The sequence below is a fragment of the Ipomoea triloba genome, chromosome 7 (assembly GCF_003576645.1).
Source record: "Ipomoea triloba cultivar NCNSP0323 chromosome 7, ASM357664v1".
NCBI classification, from domain to species: domain Eukaryota; kingdom Viridiplantae; phylum Streptophyta; class Magnoliopsida; order Solanales; family Convolvulaceae; genus Ipomoea; species Ipomoea triloba.
The window spans coordinates 22,194,026-22,211,861 of NC_044922.1; the positions used below are offsets into that span (position 1 = coordinate 22,194,026).

General features: G+C 33.3%; 1 protein-coding gene across 1 annotated transcript; it reads left to right on the top strand.

Annotated features, from left to right (window-relative positions):
- The first annotated feature begins 11,699 nt into the window (after positions 1-11,699).
- Positions 11,700-17,696, top strand: LOC116025806 (MLO-like protein 1). Its single transcript, XM_031267157.1, has 14 exons — positions 11,700-12,002; positions 12,131-12,188; positions 12,374-12,576; positions 13,933-14,049; positions 14,165-14,225; positions 14,947-15,041; positions 15,369-15,443; positions 15,562-15,650; positions 15,791-15,840; positions 15,940-15,980; positions 16,419-16,628; positions 16,710-16,777; positions 16,923-16,983; positions 17,166-17,696. The coding sequence occupies exons 1-14, from the start codon at positions 11,871-11,873 to the stop codon at positions 17,466-17,468; spliced, it is 1,563 nt and encodes a 520-aa protein (XP_031123017.1). The 5' UTR covers positions 11,700-11,870; the 3' UTR covers positions 17,469-17,696.
- The last annotated feature ends 140 nt before the right edge of the window (positions 17,697-17,836 follow it).

Genomic DNA, 17,836 nt, shown 5'->3' on the forward strand with positions numbered 1-17,836 from the left:
TTCAGCTTTGTTGGAGAATTGTTAGTGTATCGAGACCAAGGTTGATATCTTGATTGCTTGATGTCTCGAACTCAAATATCGAGAGGTCTATCTCTCGAACTCTGTTTATGTCTCGAACTGGATAACTGTATCGAGAGGTCCTACCTCTCGAACTCTGCTTATGTCTCGAGACTTAGTTGATGTCTCGCAGACCCTTATTCCTCCAGTGTTGTCCCATGCTTTCTTCTGATCTGTCTATATGATTACAACACACGAGACTTCTAAGATGTTCAAACAAATTTCCCTCAAGCTTAAATATTTTCCGAGTTGAGCTCAAAGTTACCCGGTTGTATTTTCGCTCTTGGTTTACTTGTCGAACTTACAGCGTTTTGCCTATGTATCGAGACTTGGGGATTTCTACTTATCAGTTGGTATCATCAAAACCTATTACATGATGTTCCTAACAAGTATATATATCTCTCTGCAATGCAATCTATACTAATAATAAAAACAATATCCTAAGTTTTAACTTCCCGCCCAAAACAGACATATAATATTATGGTTTGCGTAATATTGTAAAATATGGTAATACAATTCCTATCGCTAATACAATTGTAATTAAAATAGAATTCCTAATAAAATATATTCTTTCCTACGTTCCTATTCGTAATACAATTCTAGACTAGAATTGCTAATGATAATAATTCAGTATATATATTTCTCTGCAATGCAATCTATACTATTAATAAAAACAATATCCTAAGTTTTAACTTCTCGCCCATAACAGACCTATAATATTATGGTTTGCGTAATATTGTAAAATATGGTAATACAATTCCTATCGCTAATACAATTGTAATTAAAATAGAATTCCTAATAAAATATATTCTTTCCTACGTTCCTATTCGTAATACAATTCTAGACTAGAATTGCTAATGATAATAATTCAGTATATATATTTCTCTGCAATGCAATCTATACTATTAATAAAAATAATATCCTAAGTTTTAACTTCCCGCCTAAAACAGACCTATAATATTATGGTTTGCGTAATATTGTAAAATATGGTAATACAATTTCTATCGCTAATACAATTGTAAATTAAAATAGAATTCCTAATAAAATATATTCTTCTCTACGTTCCTATTCGTAATACAATTCTAGACTAAAATTACTAATCTATACTATTAATAAAAACAATATCCTAAGTTTTAACTTCCCGCCTAAAACAGACCTATAATATTATGGTTTGCGTAATATTGTAAAATATGGTAATACAATTTCTATCGCTAATACAATTGTAAATTAAAATAGAATTCCTAATAAAATATATTTTTTCCTACGTTCGTATTCGTAATACAATTCTAGACTAAAATTACTAATCTATACTATTAATAAAAACAATATCCTCAGTTTTAATTTCCCGCCCAAAGCAGACCTATAATATTATGGTTTGCGTAATATTATAAAATATGGTAATACAGTTTCTATCCCTAATACAATTGTAAATTAAAATAGAATTACTAATAAAATATATTCTTCACTACGTTCCTATTCGTAATACAATTCTAGACTAGAATTGCTAATGGTAATAATTCAGTATATATATTTCTATGCAATGCAATCTATACTATTAATAAAAACAATATCCTAAGTTTTAACTTCTCGCCCAAAACAGACCTATAATATTATGGTTTGCGTAATATTGTAAAATATGGTAATACAATTCCTATCGCTAATACAATTGTAAATTAAAATAGAATTCCTAATAAAATATATTCTTCACTACGTTCCTATTCGTAATACAATTCTAGACTAGAATTACTAATGATCTATACTATTAATAAAAACAATATCCTCAGTTTTAATTTCCCGCCCAAAGCAGACCTATAATATTATGGTTTGCGTAATATTATAAAATATGGTAATACAGTTTCTATCCCTAATACAATTGTAAATTAAAATAGAATTCCTAATAAAATATATTCTTCACTACGTTCCTATTCGTAATACAATTCTAGACTAGAATTACTAATGATAATAATTCAGTATATATATTTCTCTGCAATGAAATCTATATTATTAATAAAAACAATATCCTAAGTTTTAACTTCCCGCACAAAACAGACCTATAATATTATGGTTTGCGTAATATTGTAAAATATGGTAATACAATTCCTATCGCTAATACAATTGTCAATTAAAATAGAATTCCTAATAAAATATATTATTCGTTACGTTCCTATTCGTAATACAATTCTAGACTAGAATTGCAAATGGTAATAATTCAGTATATATATTTCTCTGCAATGCAATATATACTATTAATAAAAACAATATCTTAAGTTTTAACTTCACGCCTAATATTGTAAAAAATATGAAAATTTGGCATAATTCAACCCGCAAGGCCAACCAATTTTCTGAACGACATTCGTGCATGCAGGTGTCGGCGCACGAGTCAAGCCTTTTTAAGTTTATTTTGGGATTTCATTTGCACCCCCTGCGCGCGAGAGAGAGCCTCTATGCTATACAATTCAATAAGCCTTAGAAAAAGTCTTATATAAGTAGTGGTGCAAACCACTTCTCAAACCAATGTCGGACAAAAGTTACTTGATATGTTTTTCTCTATATTTTTCTAACTCAAATGGGTCAACTTTTAGAACCAATTTCTCATTCACCCATTATCAGTTTTGAGCGTACAATATATCAATCTTTTCGTCTAACTGCTTAGAACACGAATCCACTTTGACCCGACCCAAATCGAAAGTGGACCACACAATATTTGTACCACAATATTGCCAGTAAAATGCCATTTTATGCTAGTTTTTTTCCAACAGTTATTTGTCCAGAGAATATCAACGTGTTGAAGGAAGAAGATGATATATAGTGAAGGGCAATATCATCCTCACTATATATCATCTTCTTCCTCCAACACAACGCTCTACGGTCAACCAACAATTACTCAACTAATTATCACATTACTTCCATGTAAATTTTTCTCTAATATAGTTATACTTACTGAATATCAAACTATAAGTGTACCTCAAGATCTTGCAATAACTAACCGACAAGTAATTAAATTAATGAATATGATGCAATAATGTAAATTATCTACCTATTGCATTTATACACTTATTTTAGAACACTGAATTTTTGTGATATTTGTTGCATGCAAGGAAGACTCATACTATAATTGCATTTATATACTTATTCATACTCATATTCGATGTTATAATTTATATAATTGTATATCGATTCAAATATTTCTTAAAATATTATAACAAATTCATTCCGTGCAACGCATGGGTGAAAATACTAGTGGTTTATAAAATTACTATAGTACTTCAAACATATTTAATATTATACTTCAAACATATCTTACTTACCTTTGGTGTTGAGTTAAGCATATTTCAAAACTATTATCTTTGATGGAAAATCCTTTTGAAAATACCCTTTTAAGCTTTTGGCAAAATGATTTCTATAGTATGGTCTACTTAAGTATCAAAAATCTATTTACAAAGTATATATATTTTCAAAACTATAAACGTATTTATTTTACAAGGCGGAGTAGAGCTTATTTAGCATTTTTATGTTAATTCTATTTGTTTGTGTTTCCAACCCTTGCTGTTTTCAGGACTTGATAGAAGTGACTCGTTTTTAGAGTGCAACATAGAGCTAGATTGGCTTTGGAGATTATTCTTGGCATAAATGGTTTAGTTTAGAATTTGAGCATGTTTCCAAGATAAAATGAACAATATCACACACTTCAAACCATGCATAACCTCATCAAATCACCATTTAAGAATCACAAATTTCAAATGAAGCACAAAGTGCATCCTTTCCCCACTTTAGAATGAGCATCATCCTCGATGTTCATCATGAATGCGGGTGAAAATGGATTGATGGGTCAAGATCATGAATGTCCATTTCCACACATTAGAAGTGGGCATGATACTTGGGGTTTCCACACTTTAAAAGGATGGGGTGGATGAAAACATGAAAGCACACACAATCAAAGAACGCCTTTGTTTTTTCTTTTTTTACACTTTAAAAACAAGAACTGGGGCTAATAAATGCAATAAAAATTAAAAGATAGGAGGGAAAGAATATTCAAACCCCATTGGAACATATTCTCCCCATTGATCCAAGCATCAACCAATCTTTGCCCAAACCAAGCTAATCAACCACCCCGATAATGGCTTTTCAAACCCACAATGAATCATGCTAGTGAAACATATGTTAAAAAAGAATGAAAGAATGTTGAAAAAGGTAAACTAGTAATCCCTAATATATACACTTTTTTTTTTCAAAATGAGAACAAGAATGTAAAATGCAATGAAACTAAAAGTAATCAAGCATCCAAAATGAAAACTACTTAAGAGTAAAGCATTCAAAAATAGAAATACCAAGTGTAAGTAGAAAGTAAGTAAAGGAAAATGTAAAGGCAGCTCCTTAGCACCTATTGTTCAAATGGGACCAACAATCAACACATTAATGGGACAAAACACAACCCCACAAATCTAAGCAATCACTAGATAACCAAATCTTCCCACCAATCAACTTCTCATGGCAATGCTCCCTCGTCATGTGACGGTGGGTGGAATCGTTGAGCAAATTCTTCCCAGAGTTCTTCTATTGCTTGTCTTTGGGATCTAAGCTCCTCGCCAAACATATCTCTTTGTGTTATTAGCTCTTTTCCATGGTTTCTTGGTGAAGTTGGTAATGGAATGCTTGCATAATCTCCTAACTTGTCACCATGGCATAATGATGTGGAACTTCCGAGAACACGGGTGGTGGTGACATTTGGGTGTCCTCCTCTTGTCCAATGTCAGGTACACGGGGAATAGTTGCACATCCAATCTCAACATGTGGAAGTGGTATCATTAAAGCTATTTTCATCTCTCAAGCAAGTTTGCCCCCCACACCTAGGACATGGCAAAGTCTAGTGAGTATTGGTCCAATGAAGACCTTAATTGCATCCTCTTGACTTTGAGTAGAAAATCATTCACGGCCCGACCCGAAACTTTATACATTCTAGCTTTAGTGTCCCTTTTATTGTACCAAAAAGAGCTGTTTGCCAAAATATTCTCAATCAATGCCTCGACCTCTTCCAGTGGTGATGATAGAAAGGATCTCATGGATGATGAATCCAACAACATTTTGATTTCATCGTTTAGTCCACCATAAAATGAACTAATGATGTCCCATGGGTGAAGTAGATTTGACGGACATTGCCTTTTCAAATTCTTGAAGCGCCTCTAAGCCTCTCCTAAAGAATCCATAGAGCTTTGGTTGAAGTCTAGGACTTTCTTCCTTACCTTCATTATCTTTGTGAGTGGAAAGAATTCGTTCATAAACTTTTTATGGAGTTGAGCCCATGAACAGAAATGATTATCATTTTGGGAGTTCAAGCCATCTAGCCGCATTACCGATCAATAAAAATGGAAAGAGCTTCAATCTTATCACTTCATCTGACACTCCATCTCAACGGAACATTCCACATGGTTATCACCTTGAGCATCATAGAACTCCTCACGCCTTGGTTGATTCGGTGGTCCTTGTGGGCCAACATGTGTCTCCCCCTCAAAATGCATAAGCCCCCGCAGATTATTATTATTACTATAACAAATAATATATTCATTTTCAAGAAAATGAACCAAATAGAAAAATGCAATTTCTTAGCTTTCAGGTAAATGGAAAAATATAGTTTTTTGACATTCAACCAAACACCAAAAAATTAAAATACTTTTCAAAAAATGAGTCATTTTCTAAAAATCATTTTGCGAAAAACAGTTTTTAGGTTTCTAAACGGATTAAGATATTATGTACTTTCAATTATAATTGAATTACATAATATACATTAACTAAATGTACATCAAATTAAATATACATAATTTGTTAATTGAAAGTAGATAATCTATTAATTGTATGTACATAATCTAAACTAGGGTTTAAAATGTTTGTGGTGGATTTTGATTCACGATATAACGAATGATAGGTTTAAAGAATGGATTTCATTTTTTTTAAAGTTTGAGAGCTTATTTGAGTGTTATTATCTATTAACTCAAACATTAAAAGATTTTCTTATGATAATTTAAGTAAATTATTTTTGTTTATTTATTTAATTTTTATTCGCTCATGTAAGATCTGTTTATAATTTTTCTTTTACTTTTTTTGTATGCAACAAAAGAAATCGTTTTATTATCATATATTATCTAAGTTAATAATAACTCAAAAAAATAAAATTAAAATATAATTTTCTTCTATATATTTACATGACTAGTGTAATACTTAAGTGAAACTTGGATAATTTTAATACATACCTTCAATTCAATGAGTGATAACAAAAAGAAAAGGAAAACCTTTTATACAAATAATTAAAATACTCTATACTTTGTACATGATTGAAGGTGTGTTTTGAAAGTAGGAAAATGACTTATGAAAAATGTGTTATTTTTCAGAAAACATTTTCTTTTCCCTTGTTTGGTTGCATTCAGGAAAACTATCTTGATGTGTTTGGTTCATTTTTTGGAAAACGAGCATAATTATTTATAATTTTAAATATTTAAAATATACAATGGTGGGTGGGTGGTGGTGGGGGTGGGGGTGGGGGTGGGTGGTGGTGGCAGTAATAGGAGTGATTAACTGCCACACTGTTACAAATGGAAAATGACTTCCAAAAGAAAAAAGAAGTCATTTTCTAGAAAATCACCTCTATTACATTGACCATATTCATATTTTTCATTGACTTTCATTTTTTCCCTCTAACCAAACACTGAAAACCCGAAAAATAATTTCCAAAAATAATTTTCTAAGTTTCTGAATCTTATGAAACTTAAACCGAAACCTGGTGTGAATCACATGCATTATTTGTCATGTGAATTGTCGTTGGATTTATTCCAGCTTCGGTGCTTCTACTATTCTCAAACTTCATTATTAAATAAGAAAATTTGTGGAAAAAAAAATATTTTCCTAGACATGTCATAATTATTATTGGAGCATTATTGTGTAGACTATAAATAAAAAGTACATTATTTATATACATAAAATATATTATTTGAGTGTTGAAAGTACATTATTTTATATACTATCAAATAATATATAGAGTTTATTATCGAAATGGTCCCTCGACTATTGTGAAATTACCAATTTGGTCCTTGACAATTTTTCGTGCCCAATTAAGTCCCTCGACTTTGAAAATTTTAACCAATTTGGTCCTCCGTTTATTTTGCCGTTAAAATCGAGACCAAATTGGTAATTTTGCTATAGTCAAGGGACCAAATTGGTAATTTTGCTATAGTCAAGGGACCAAATTGGTAGTTAATTTTTCACTGAAATGGTCCCTTGACTATAGCAAATTTACCAATTTGGTCCCTTGACTATAGCAAAATTACCAATTTGGTCCCGATTTTAACGACAAAATAAACGGAGGACCAAATTGGTTAAAGTTTTCAAAGTCGAGGGACTTAATTGGACGAGAAAAATTATTAAGGACCAAATTAGTAATTTCGCAATAGTCGAGGGACCATTTTGGTAATAAACTCTAATATATATTCAATATATAAATAATGTACTTTTTGTATATTAAAAATATATTTTATATTTAAATTATTTGAATACTAAAAGTACATTATATTGTATATGATGTACATTTAATACTAAAAATACCTTCCTCTACATAATAATTTGCCATTATTATGCTACCATAGTAGGTAGTCCATATATAACCACCATAAATCCTAATCGCACCATAAGTGATCGTATGACCGGTCACCAGAAGTTTGGGTCCAGTGGTCCACCTATCACTGCGATATCTGTTCCATTGAATGAACCAACAAATTAAAATGCAAAATTCTGACCATATATATATTTCTTTTGACATTGAAATTTTCTATGGAAGTCCATTGAAAGAAGTATTGGCAAGCATGCAATTTATATTACGGACCAGAATTTACATAACATTATGGATTCTGAATCAAAACGATAGGGGGCTGATTTCATAATCGTAAAGTACGGAATTTTATAACACAAGAGACAAAAAATCACAACATAAAACAAATATACATGTTATATATTTACTTATTTTTTCAAATATGGTTTAGATACATATTGTGTTCATAGGCACAGAATTTCACAACACAAGACACATAAATTCATAACATAAAAAACAAGTACTAATTTGTTTAAGGTACAAAATTTCATTGATTTTTTACAAAATTTTAAAAAATAAATAATAGAGACTTAATTGGGTTAGTCACCTTACTTAAAGAGTTAGTTTTACTTTTTTTTTTTCCCTTTTATTTTATTAAAAGCAATACTTTTTTATCTTAATAAAATGCGTCTAAACCTACTTTGAAGAAAATTATTCTTGATAGTTCTTACTTTTGCACGTGAATATATTCCAGGGTTGAATAATTTGAAAATGTATCAAAAATAAAAAAAAGTCAAGGTTTGAATGGTAGAGTTACAAATAACATCCGCGTAACCGCACAAGAAATGCGTTACAGCTTTTGTTATCATAGCACACGGAAACATGCCATCTAAATTAATAATCTATATACCAAATTACCAATTATTACTATAATTTATTAAATGATATTATTGTTGCACTTTTTGTGGTTTTCTTAAAAATAACTCCCTGGCCATATCAAAAGCAAAATGTGATTTTTTTTTAAGACTATTGACCCTATTACATGTAGTATCTGTCTATATACTTTTCTCAACCTAGTGAAAAACAACAAAGTCAACATCACCCCCACCCAGGCTCGAATCCATGACCTCCCACTTGGGAAAATTACTTCATACCACTTAACCACAAGGCCTTTGGCAAGCAAAATGTGATATAAAAACACAAACATCCATATTGCCCTTCTATAATGCTAGTGTCTTTTTTATCCATAAAAAGAAAAGAAATAAAAGTTTTATTTTTTAAGAATCTTTTCATCCTTAAAAAAAAAACTAAATGGCATATTAGTAAATTCCAATCCTGTTGGGTTGAGTGTGAGGTCATTGAGACAAGGGATGTTGCAATATATGAATTTTTTTTAAAAAAATCAAAATTTTATACTTTGTGACAATAATATCCAAACGAAACTTTAAAATTTGGTGAAAAACTCAAACATTTGTGTTTTGTGTAAATACAATTATAGTATCTACCACTAAAAATAAATCAATTACTCCGTTTTTTTTTGAAACATTCACGATTCTTTACAAAGTTGTATTTGTTCAATTTTTTCTCAACTTTTTTTAGCCTAAAAAATCAATATCCACACCACTAAGGTTCGATTCTGTAACCACCCAATTAAAATGGTAAGAGCAACCAAATTAGTGATTTTTGCAAGCCAGAAAAGAAAACAAACAAACAATGATTTTTGAACTAATGGAAAAGATGGTTTTTTTTTTCTATGTTTTTATTATTGCAAATCATGTTTTCTTGTGGGCCCCATGTGAGATGAAAATTTAAGCACAAAATGCACTCATCATGGCGGGTGCAGGGGCATTTTAAAAGAAAAAATTCTGTCAATTTTTTTTTCTTTTCTTTTTCTCTTTCCCTTTTTCTCTCCCTCCTTGCTCTTTTATTTGGCTTCCTAAACACCAACAAAAATCCCAACAAATGAAGTTGTTCTAATATATATGTTATCACACTATATAGTAGTGAACACTATAAATAAATCAATTACTCGGTAGGGTCACATTTGTGTGAGACCGTCTCACGGATCCTTATTCGTGAGACGGGTCGGGTCGGGTCAAAGCACTATGCAAATGTCATACTTATATGTGCAAATCTCACACTTATATGCTCAAATATAACACTAATCAAAAATACAATTTTTGTTACTTATAAGAGAAAAAGTAATACATTTTTCATAATAAGTAATGTTGACAAGTGCCTCTCACTTATAAGGACAAATATAATTCTTTTGAGGAAAAATGTAATACTTTTAAATCGAAATGTAAAAGTATTGTATTTTCCCTTAAAAGTATTACATTTACCCTAATAAGTAACAAAAATTTTATTCCTGATTAGTATTACATTTGAGCATATAAGTATGACATTTGTGCATATAAGTGTTACATTTGCATCTTGACCCGACCCAACCCGACCCGTCTTATGGTGAGACGGTCTCACACAAGTTTTTGCCTACTCGGTATCTTGATTTAAGTATTAATTGATATCTACAATATTTGAATATGTTTTTTATATAGGGAAAATAACGGTTTTAGTCCATTAATTATACATATTTTCTCATTTAATTATGTGTAAAGTGGTAGTTTTAATCCATTACTAATAAATTCTATTAAAATTGACATTGCACTTCATATTTTCAAATTATTAAAGGACATATTAGTCATTTTGTAGAGTTTTATCAAATCTCTCATCTAAATCTTCATGTATAGTGATTATCTTCATTTGTAATGTAGAATATGTAGAATTGTTAGTTTTTTTAAATTTATAAACATGTATCTACTTATCTATAGTTTCAAGGTTAAATGTTAATTTCCTGGTTATAAAATGACTTTATCTTACTAAATAAAATCAATGTGATATTTATATGATTGATTTCATATTTCTATAGTAGTGTATCATATGACCAATATGTCTTATTTGTAATGCTTTTGTTTCTTACATAGATTCTTGAATAACATTTAAACAAAATGGATGTGCAAATAACAGACATTGATTTGTGAATTATAATATGTATATTCATGTCAATTTTTCATATTAGCATTTCTTTATGTGAGCAAACTATTTCATATCATTTTTTATATTAACATTTCTTTATGTGAGCATACTATTTCATAACAAAATTTTAATATATTTCAATAATCTAATTTTTTTTTTGAATATTTTGTTGCAGGGCCGGATTTTAGGGCGTGCAAGATGTGCGACCGCACAGGACCCCAAAATTTTGGGGGCCCCTAGTCTAGCTCTGACCTAATAGTTAGTATATGTATTTGTGATTACATTGGCCCAAAATTAGGTTTTTTGCATTTTTCTCATTGCAATTTTTCTTCAATTCGTAGTTTATTTATACTTTGATAGGGCCTCACTTAGTTACTAGCACAGAGCCCCGCAAATCAAAAAATCGGCTCTGTTTTGTTGCAAATGAAAAATTTAAAATGCAATTATGGTAGAACCACGATTCTTTTTAAGAAAAATGAAAATGACATATGAATTGAGATTGAATACTCACTTCAACGTATCAACATGAAAACGATAAAGTACTTAAATCTGGAATATTTATTTCAACCAATAATATTTAGTAAATTTGAAAACCAAAATAATTTTGAAGTTTTAGGTATACTCTAATGAATAAAAAATGCTATCTCAACCTCAACAATTAATTAATTATTTAATACAAAATGATATAAATAAAAATTATTACAAAATTGGGATATGATCCTGTAACTTTTCTTCAAAGAGAATTACAGAAATGTCAATTGAACACAAGGTGCTTGGCCACTAAAGTTTTAACATAAAACCATTATAATATTTCATAAAATAAAATTATACGATATAAAATACCATCCGCAATAATTATCATTTAATTATTTGCCACAATATTATTTATTCTGAAATTGTGATGCAATTTTTTTTCCAATATTGATTAATTTTTTTCTAGATTTTATACGGAGCATTTATTAACCACTGATATAACTTCTCGACAAACTAATTAATATTCAAAATAGTATGGATTTATAATGCATTGTCCTTTCAGTTACCTCTTTCAGTTCCCACAGACAGTCTGTCTATCTGTCCCTCTGCTTCTGATTTTTTGGCGTTCTTCTCACCAACCCAAGCGAGAAAGGATTTTTGTAGCTCTGTATTAAGTTTGTGGGTTTGGGTTTGAATTGAATTTGTGTAGGGAGGAGGAGGAGATTAAAGAGCAATGAGTGGGGGTGGAGGAGCAGAGGAAGAGACAACATTGGAGTTCACTCCGACGTGGGTGGTCGCCGCCGTTTGCACCGTCATCGTTGCCATTTCTCTTGCCGTCGAACGCCTCCTCCACTTCACCGGAAAGGTCTCTGCTTCTCACTTTTCCTTTCTAGTTACTCTCTTTCTTGATTTCCCATCTGATTGCCGTGTGTGGGTTGCTATAATTTTGTGATTTTTTTAATTTTTTTTTTAATTTTCTGATAATGTCTGCAGTACCTGAAGAAGAAGAACCAAAAGCCTTTGTATGAAGCCCTACAGAAAGTTAAAGAAGGTCACAAAGATCTTCCCTGTTTCCTTTTGGACACAAAACATACTTTTTATTTCAACATCAACTTTTTTATTTCAATTTTTTTTAAAATTTTGTTATTGGTACTGTTATAGTGTAATTCTTCTATTCATAAGAAAAAGAAAAACAAAGTTTGGTTATTGAACTGACTGAAAAATGTGTGGGCACAGAGCTGATGCTGTTGGGGTTTATATCCCTGCTATTGACTGTGTCTCAAAGTCGCATAACCAAGATTTGCGTGTCTGAGGATATCATGCGCCACTTACTTCCCTGTTCATTATCAGATGAAGCGGCTCATGCTGCCCCAGAAACAAATTCCCATCATCGCCGCTTGCTTTCAGGAGGAGATAGCATTGGCTACTGTGCTGCAAAGGTAGCCAATTTCATGTAGCTAATTCAAAATCAATACAGATTTAGGTTCACTATGATTTAGGGAAAGTTTCCCACCTAGTAGTTGTTGGGCGGAGGTGGGTGAAAGGTCAAGTCTAAGCAATTGGTGGTTAGGGGATTGTTGGGCCGGTAAAGGGCCAAGTCCAGCATTTTGCCTCTCGAAAATGTGATGGCAGTTGCTCCTTTGCTACTAGCTAATAGCTTTTGGCAGGTGCTTTGGGGGGGGGGGGGGGGGAGGGGGATTGTTGGGCGGTGGTGGCTAGGGGATTGTTGGGCAGAGGCCGGCAATGGGCCGGTAGCACCCTATCTCTCGAAAATGTGATGGCAGTTGCTCCTTTGCTACTAGCTAATAGCTTTTGGCAGGTGCTTTGGGGGGGGGGGGGGGGGAGGGGGATTGTTGGGCGGTGGTGGCTAGGGGATTGTTGGGCAGAGGCCGGCAATGGGCCGGTAGCACCCTATCTCTCGAAAATGTGATGGCAGTTGCTCCTTTGCTACTAGCTAATAGCTTTTGGCAGGTGCTTTGGGGGGGGGGGGGGGGGAGGGGGATTGTTGGGCGGTGGTGGCTAGGGGATTGTTGGGCAGAGGCCGGCAATGGGCCGGTAGCACCCTATCTCTCGAAAATGTGATGGCAGTTGCTCCTTTGCTACTAGCTAATAGCTTTTGGCAGGTGCTTTGGGGGGGGGGGGGGGGGGGGGGGGGGGGGGGAGGGGGATTGTTGGGCGGTGGTGGCTAGGGGATTGTTGGGCAGAGGCCGGTAATGGGCCGGTAGCACCCTATCTCTCGAAAATGTGATGGTGGTCTACAAGGAAATAAAGTTGTGCCCTGGTGTAGTGGTAAGCACTTGATCCTAACACTAGTGTTAAATATAATGATTTGAATTGAGTTGCTGCCACGAATGACGGACATATGTTTAGTAAATTAGTTGTTAGCCTTGCACAACCCCAGCCCTCTGTAAATGAGAGAATCGTGTAAAGACCAACCATGGGGTTTATAACAATTAACAAATGTTTGGAATAGATGTGTCTAAATATCTTCTGCCTGTGTATTTTGTCAAAGGTACTAAAGTACTGAATCCACTGGTAATATTTGCAATAAAGTTTAATTAAAATTAAATGTGAAAATGTTTTCTATCTACATTTAGTAATAGTAATATGATAGAGAGGTTGGACTTTTGGCAAATTGTAATATACTCTACAGGGTATAAGCTGCTTTTCCAATCTAACATAAACTATTGTCGTATTTATTTTAATTTTGAATTTGATTATAATCCTAACAATACTGTTTTGCCAGAGTTTAGACGCAGGATTCTAATGATATTTTATTTAATTTTCTTCTACAGAATAAGGTCCCATTATTATCTGTGGAAGCTTTGCATCACCTGCACATCTTTATTTTTGTCCTTGCAATTGTGCATGTTACATTCTCCCTTCTCACCATTGTATTTGGAGGAGCAAAGGTCAGCTCAAATCTTGAGAACTACTTTCGTGTCATGCATTCCTCTTTCTTTGATTTTTTTCTGCAATATCCTCTTTGTCAACTAGCTGCTCTTAATTTGTTAAACCATGGCATAGATACGCCAATGGAAGCACTGGGAGGATGCCATTGCCAAGCGTAATTATGAGAATGAGAATGGTATAGTTTACTGCATATGGAAATATTGTAGCCTTCTACTCTTCTGTTCGTTCCATTATGAAATAGCAGAACAATCATCTGTTTTCTTTTTCTTTATGTTTGTACTATAGATGGTCATTAGAGTAACATCCATACCGTCCTACCAAAACAAAAGAAGTGAAGGGTATATATGAACAAGTACTTTAGGGTGCTTTTTTCCTCTTCATCTCTGTTAGTAATATATCACTTGTCCGAATCTAGGTAGTCAATCGATATTGCACTTACAGGAAAGCAGATCCTCCCTCTGTCCTATACATTTTGAGCCACTTTGACTGGGTAAAGATATAAATAGTGAAAAAGTGTTACAATATTTTTGTTAGTGTGGGAAAATATTAGATAGGGTATTAATACTCAAGTGCAATTGACTACTTTTTCTGGTCAAGGAGGCAAGGACGTTTAAAACTTTCAGATCAAATGTAAGGTAGTTACCTTTTGAAGTTGATTTGAACATTAGAATTTTGTAATATTTACTGAGAGAAGTGGTCGTTTGGGAAAAAAAGTAGACCTTTCAAATGGGTCTGAGGGAGAAACTAGATATCTACATTTACTTATGGATGAAAAAGAACCTAGTTATCTATTTCTTTTAGGTACATAAAACTTGTCATCTATGATTAATTGTTTCAATCTTCTGTAAAATTCTAACTTTCTTCTAGTAATGGACATCATTGCTTGTTCTCTGCAGTTGGGAAACCGTCTGTCACCCATGTCCATCAACATGATTTCATCAAAAATCGCTTTGTGGGTCTGGGTAAACGGTCAATCATCTTGGGTTGGTTGGTATGCTCTTATGCTTTCTGTTCTTTCCCCTACTAATCTCGTTAACCAGTCTTTGGGGAGATAATTAACAATTTTATCTAGGCAGTTAATTCTCTGCTACTTGTTTATGTGTAAACCGGCAATCTTAGGGATTTAATAGGTTTCAAAGATGAAGCATAGTTAAAGTGTTAGCCATTTTAGCTATTTACTGCTAGACATCGAGTCTAATTAGTAGTGAAGAATGCTAGTGTGAGGGATTAATCAGCATGGTTAAATTCTTTGCTTTTGTCGGGTTACTATAAGCATCGGTATGAGTTTAATTTACCTTATTTTTGGTGCACTTTTCAGCACTCTTTCTTTAAGCAGTTCTATGGTTCTGTCACCAAGTCAGATTATACAGCACTTCGTTTGGGATTCATTATGGTAACTATCTTCATGTGCACTGATTTTTTTATTTTTTATTTTTTAAATGCAGTAGCTTCTTGTTTTACACTAGCTTTAGATGTTCTTCATTGCGTTGTGTAACTTTACCCTGCAACAGACTCATTGTAGGGGAAATCCAAAGTTCAATTTTCACAAGTACATGATTCGTGCGTTAGAGGATGATTTCAAGATAGTTGTTGGTATTAGGCAAGTGACAATGATAGAAGTTTCTTATCTAGTTATTCTATTATGTTTTGTTCTTTCAATAGTCTACCTTCGTCCTATTGCAAATTTCTTTTGCATTTTGGTCATTATAATGAATTTCTTTCTTCTTTTTTATGCTGCAGTTGGTATTTGTGGGTATTTGTGGTTATTTTCTTATTGCTGAATATTAATGGTATGCCATTCTAGCTCAAGATTATTTGATTCTCTTTGCAGTTACTGTTGCATTCTGCTATGATCCTCCAAAGATTAATTTTATTCATTATTTTTGCAGGTTGGCATACATATTTTTGGATCGCATTCATCCCTTTTGTTGTGAGTGACCGTACTGGCATACTAAGTTTGTGTGTGTGTGTGTGTGTGGAGGGGGTTATGGTGGTTTAGCCAATTTTCATTTACATCAAAGTGGACTTGTAAGCAATAAAACCTTGTTTCTATACCGCTTATTTGGGACCTAGCAACTTTGCCTTCTACATTTCTTCTTTGGTTTATAATTGTTAAGAGTCCTACACTGAAAAAATAACAGAGAACAACTGAACAAGGCCATGTGTTAGACTAACTAATTGATTGGATTCAGTCTTTTAGTGGGGTTTGGCTCAGGTGCATTATAGCCCAATTGAGTGACTTTAGTCCAATCTTACGTTCTAATGTGGTATCAGGCTCAACTTTGTGTTCACCCGATTGTATAGCCCAATTGAGTGAGCTTGGCTGAATCTTAGATTCTAACAATAGTTTCCATTTTCTATTTTTCAGCTCCTACTTGCTGTTGGCACGAAGTTGGAGCACGTAATCATGCAATTGGCTCATGAGGTTGCTGAGAAACATGTTGCCATAGAGGGTGAATTGGTTGTGCAACCTTCAGATGAGCACTTTTGGTTTGGTCGGCCTCAAATTGTTCTGTTCCTGATACACTTCATTCTCTTCCAAAATGCTTTTGAAATAGCATTTTTCTTCTGGATTTTGGTAAGCCAATTGTTTCCACCCCTATTTCTGGTTCATTATAGCCCTTCAATATAATGTTACTTCTTTTAATCACACTTATAGGTGCAATATGGTTTTGATTCCTGCATAATGGGGCACATCAAATTCATCATCCCTAGGCTCGTCATAGGGTAAGTGCAATTTGCGCCCCCTTTGGTGGTGCTTTTAGATCATTTCTACCCCACCAAACCGCAAATATATGTTCTTTATTAACAAGAACTTAAGAACAAGTGAACAACATTGACAAATTTACTTTGTTTTATTTTTTGTTTCCAGCGTAATTATTCAGGTGCTTTGCAGCTATAGCACACTGCCACTCTATGCTATAGTAACACAGGTGAACTTATAACATGAAAGATTGGTGAAAACTATGCTAGTAAACATGTTTTCTATTTTCTGTGTTCCAATTTTTCAAATTTCCAGAAAACTGGAGAAAATTTCCAGTTAGTAAACGTGCCCTGAACTTTTGATTGGTGAAATTTACTGAATTTTCCCTTCCCATTGTTTGTGTGATGCAAGATGGGAACCCATTTCAAGAGATCGATATTCGATGAGCACATCCAAGCCGGGCTCGTCGGTTGGGCTCAGAAGGTGAAACAGAGGAAGGGACTGAAAGCGGCATTTGGTGGGGCCGCTTCAACGGATGGTTCCTCCACGGGAGTGCAGATGGGAGGCCTTGGACACAAGGAATCTGGCTCGACTGACGGTGCCTCTGTCAGAGCGCTGCAGCTGATGGGAGGCGTTGGACGTAAGGAATCTGGCTCGACTGACGGTGCCTCTGTCAGGGCGTTGCAGCAGACGGGAGGCGACGGGAGTAAGTAGAGTGTCTTGAGGCAGCTGCTTATTATCACCTCAGTTGGATCCTAACTGTCCCAGAGAGTAATGTACAAACTAGCTATAGAACAATCCTTGTGGGCAAGGTAAGGTTATGGGATGATGAGTACATCAAATGGAAACCTGATACTTTATTGCAAAGCTATGTTCTCATGACTCATGAGTTGTCTTTTATCATGTGGTATAACAAACGACGGGTAAATTTTTGTTTTTTTATGATTTACCTCAGCTGCTACATGTGTTTCAACTTTCAATCAATTGACATAATGGCAAAAAAAAAAAAAAAAAAAAAAAAAAAAAAAAAAAAAAAAAAAAAAAAAAAAAAAAAAAAAAAAAAAAAAAAAAAAAAAAAAAAA

Excerpts from the sequence above, each read along its gene's own strand:
- LOC116025806 (XM_031267157.1), top strand. The coding sequence starts at position 11,871 with ATGAGTGGGGGTGGAGGAGCAGAGGAAGAGACAACATTGGAGTTCACT. Across the intron at positions 12,003-12,130 it reads TCCTCCACTTCACCGGAAAG|TACCTGAAGAAGAAGAACCA; the intron begins GTCTCTGCTTCT and ends TAATGTCTGCAG. Across the intron at positions 14,226-14,946 it reads TAATTATGAGAATGAGAATG|TTGGGAAACCGTCTGTCACC; the intron begins GTATAGTTTACT and ends TGTTCTCTGCAG.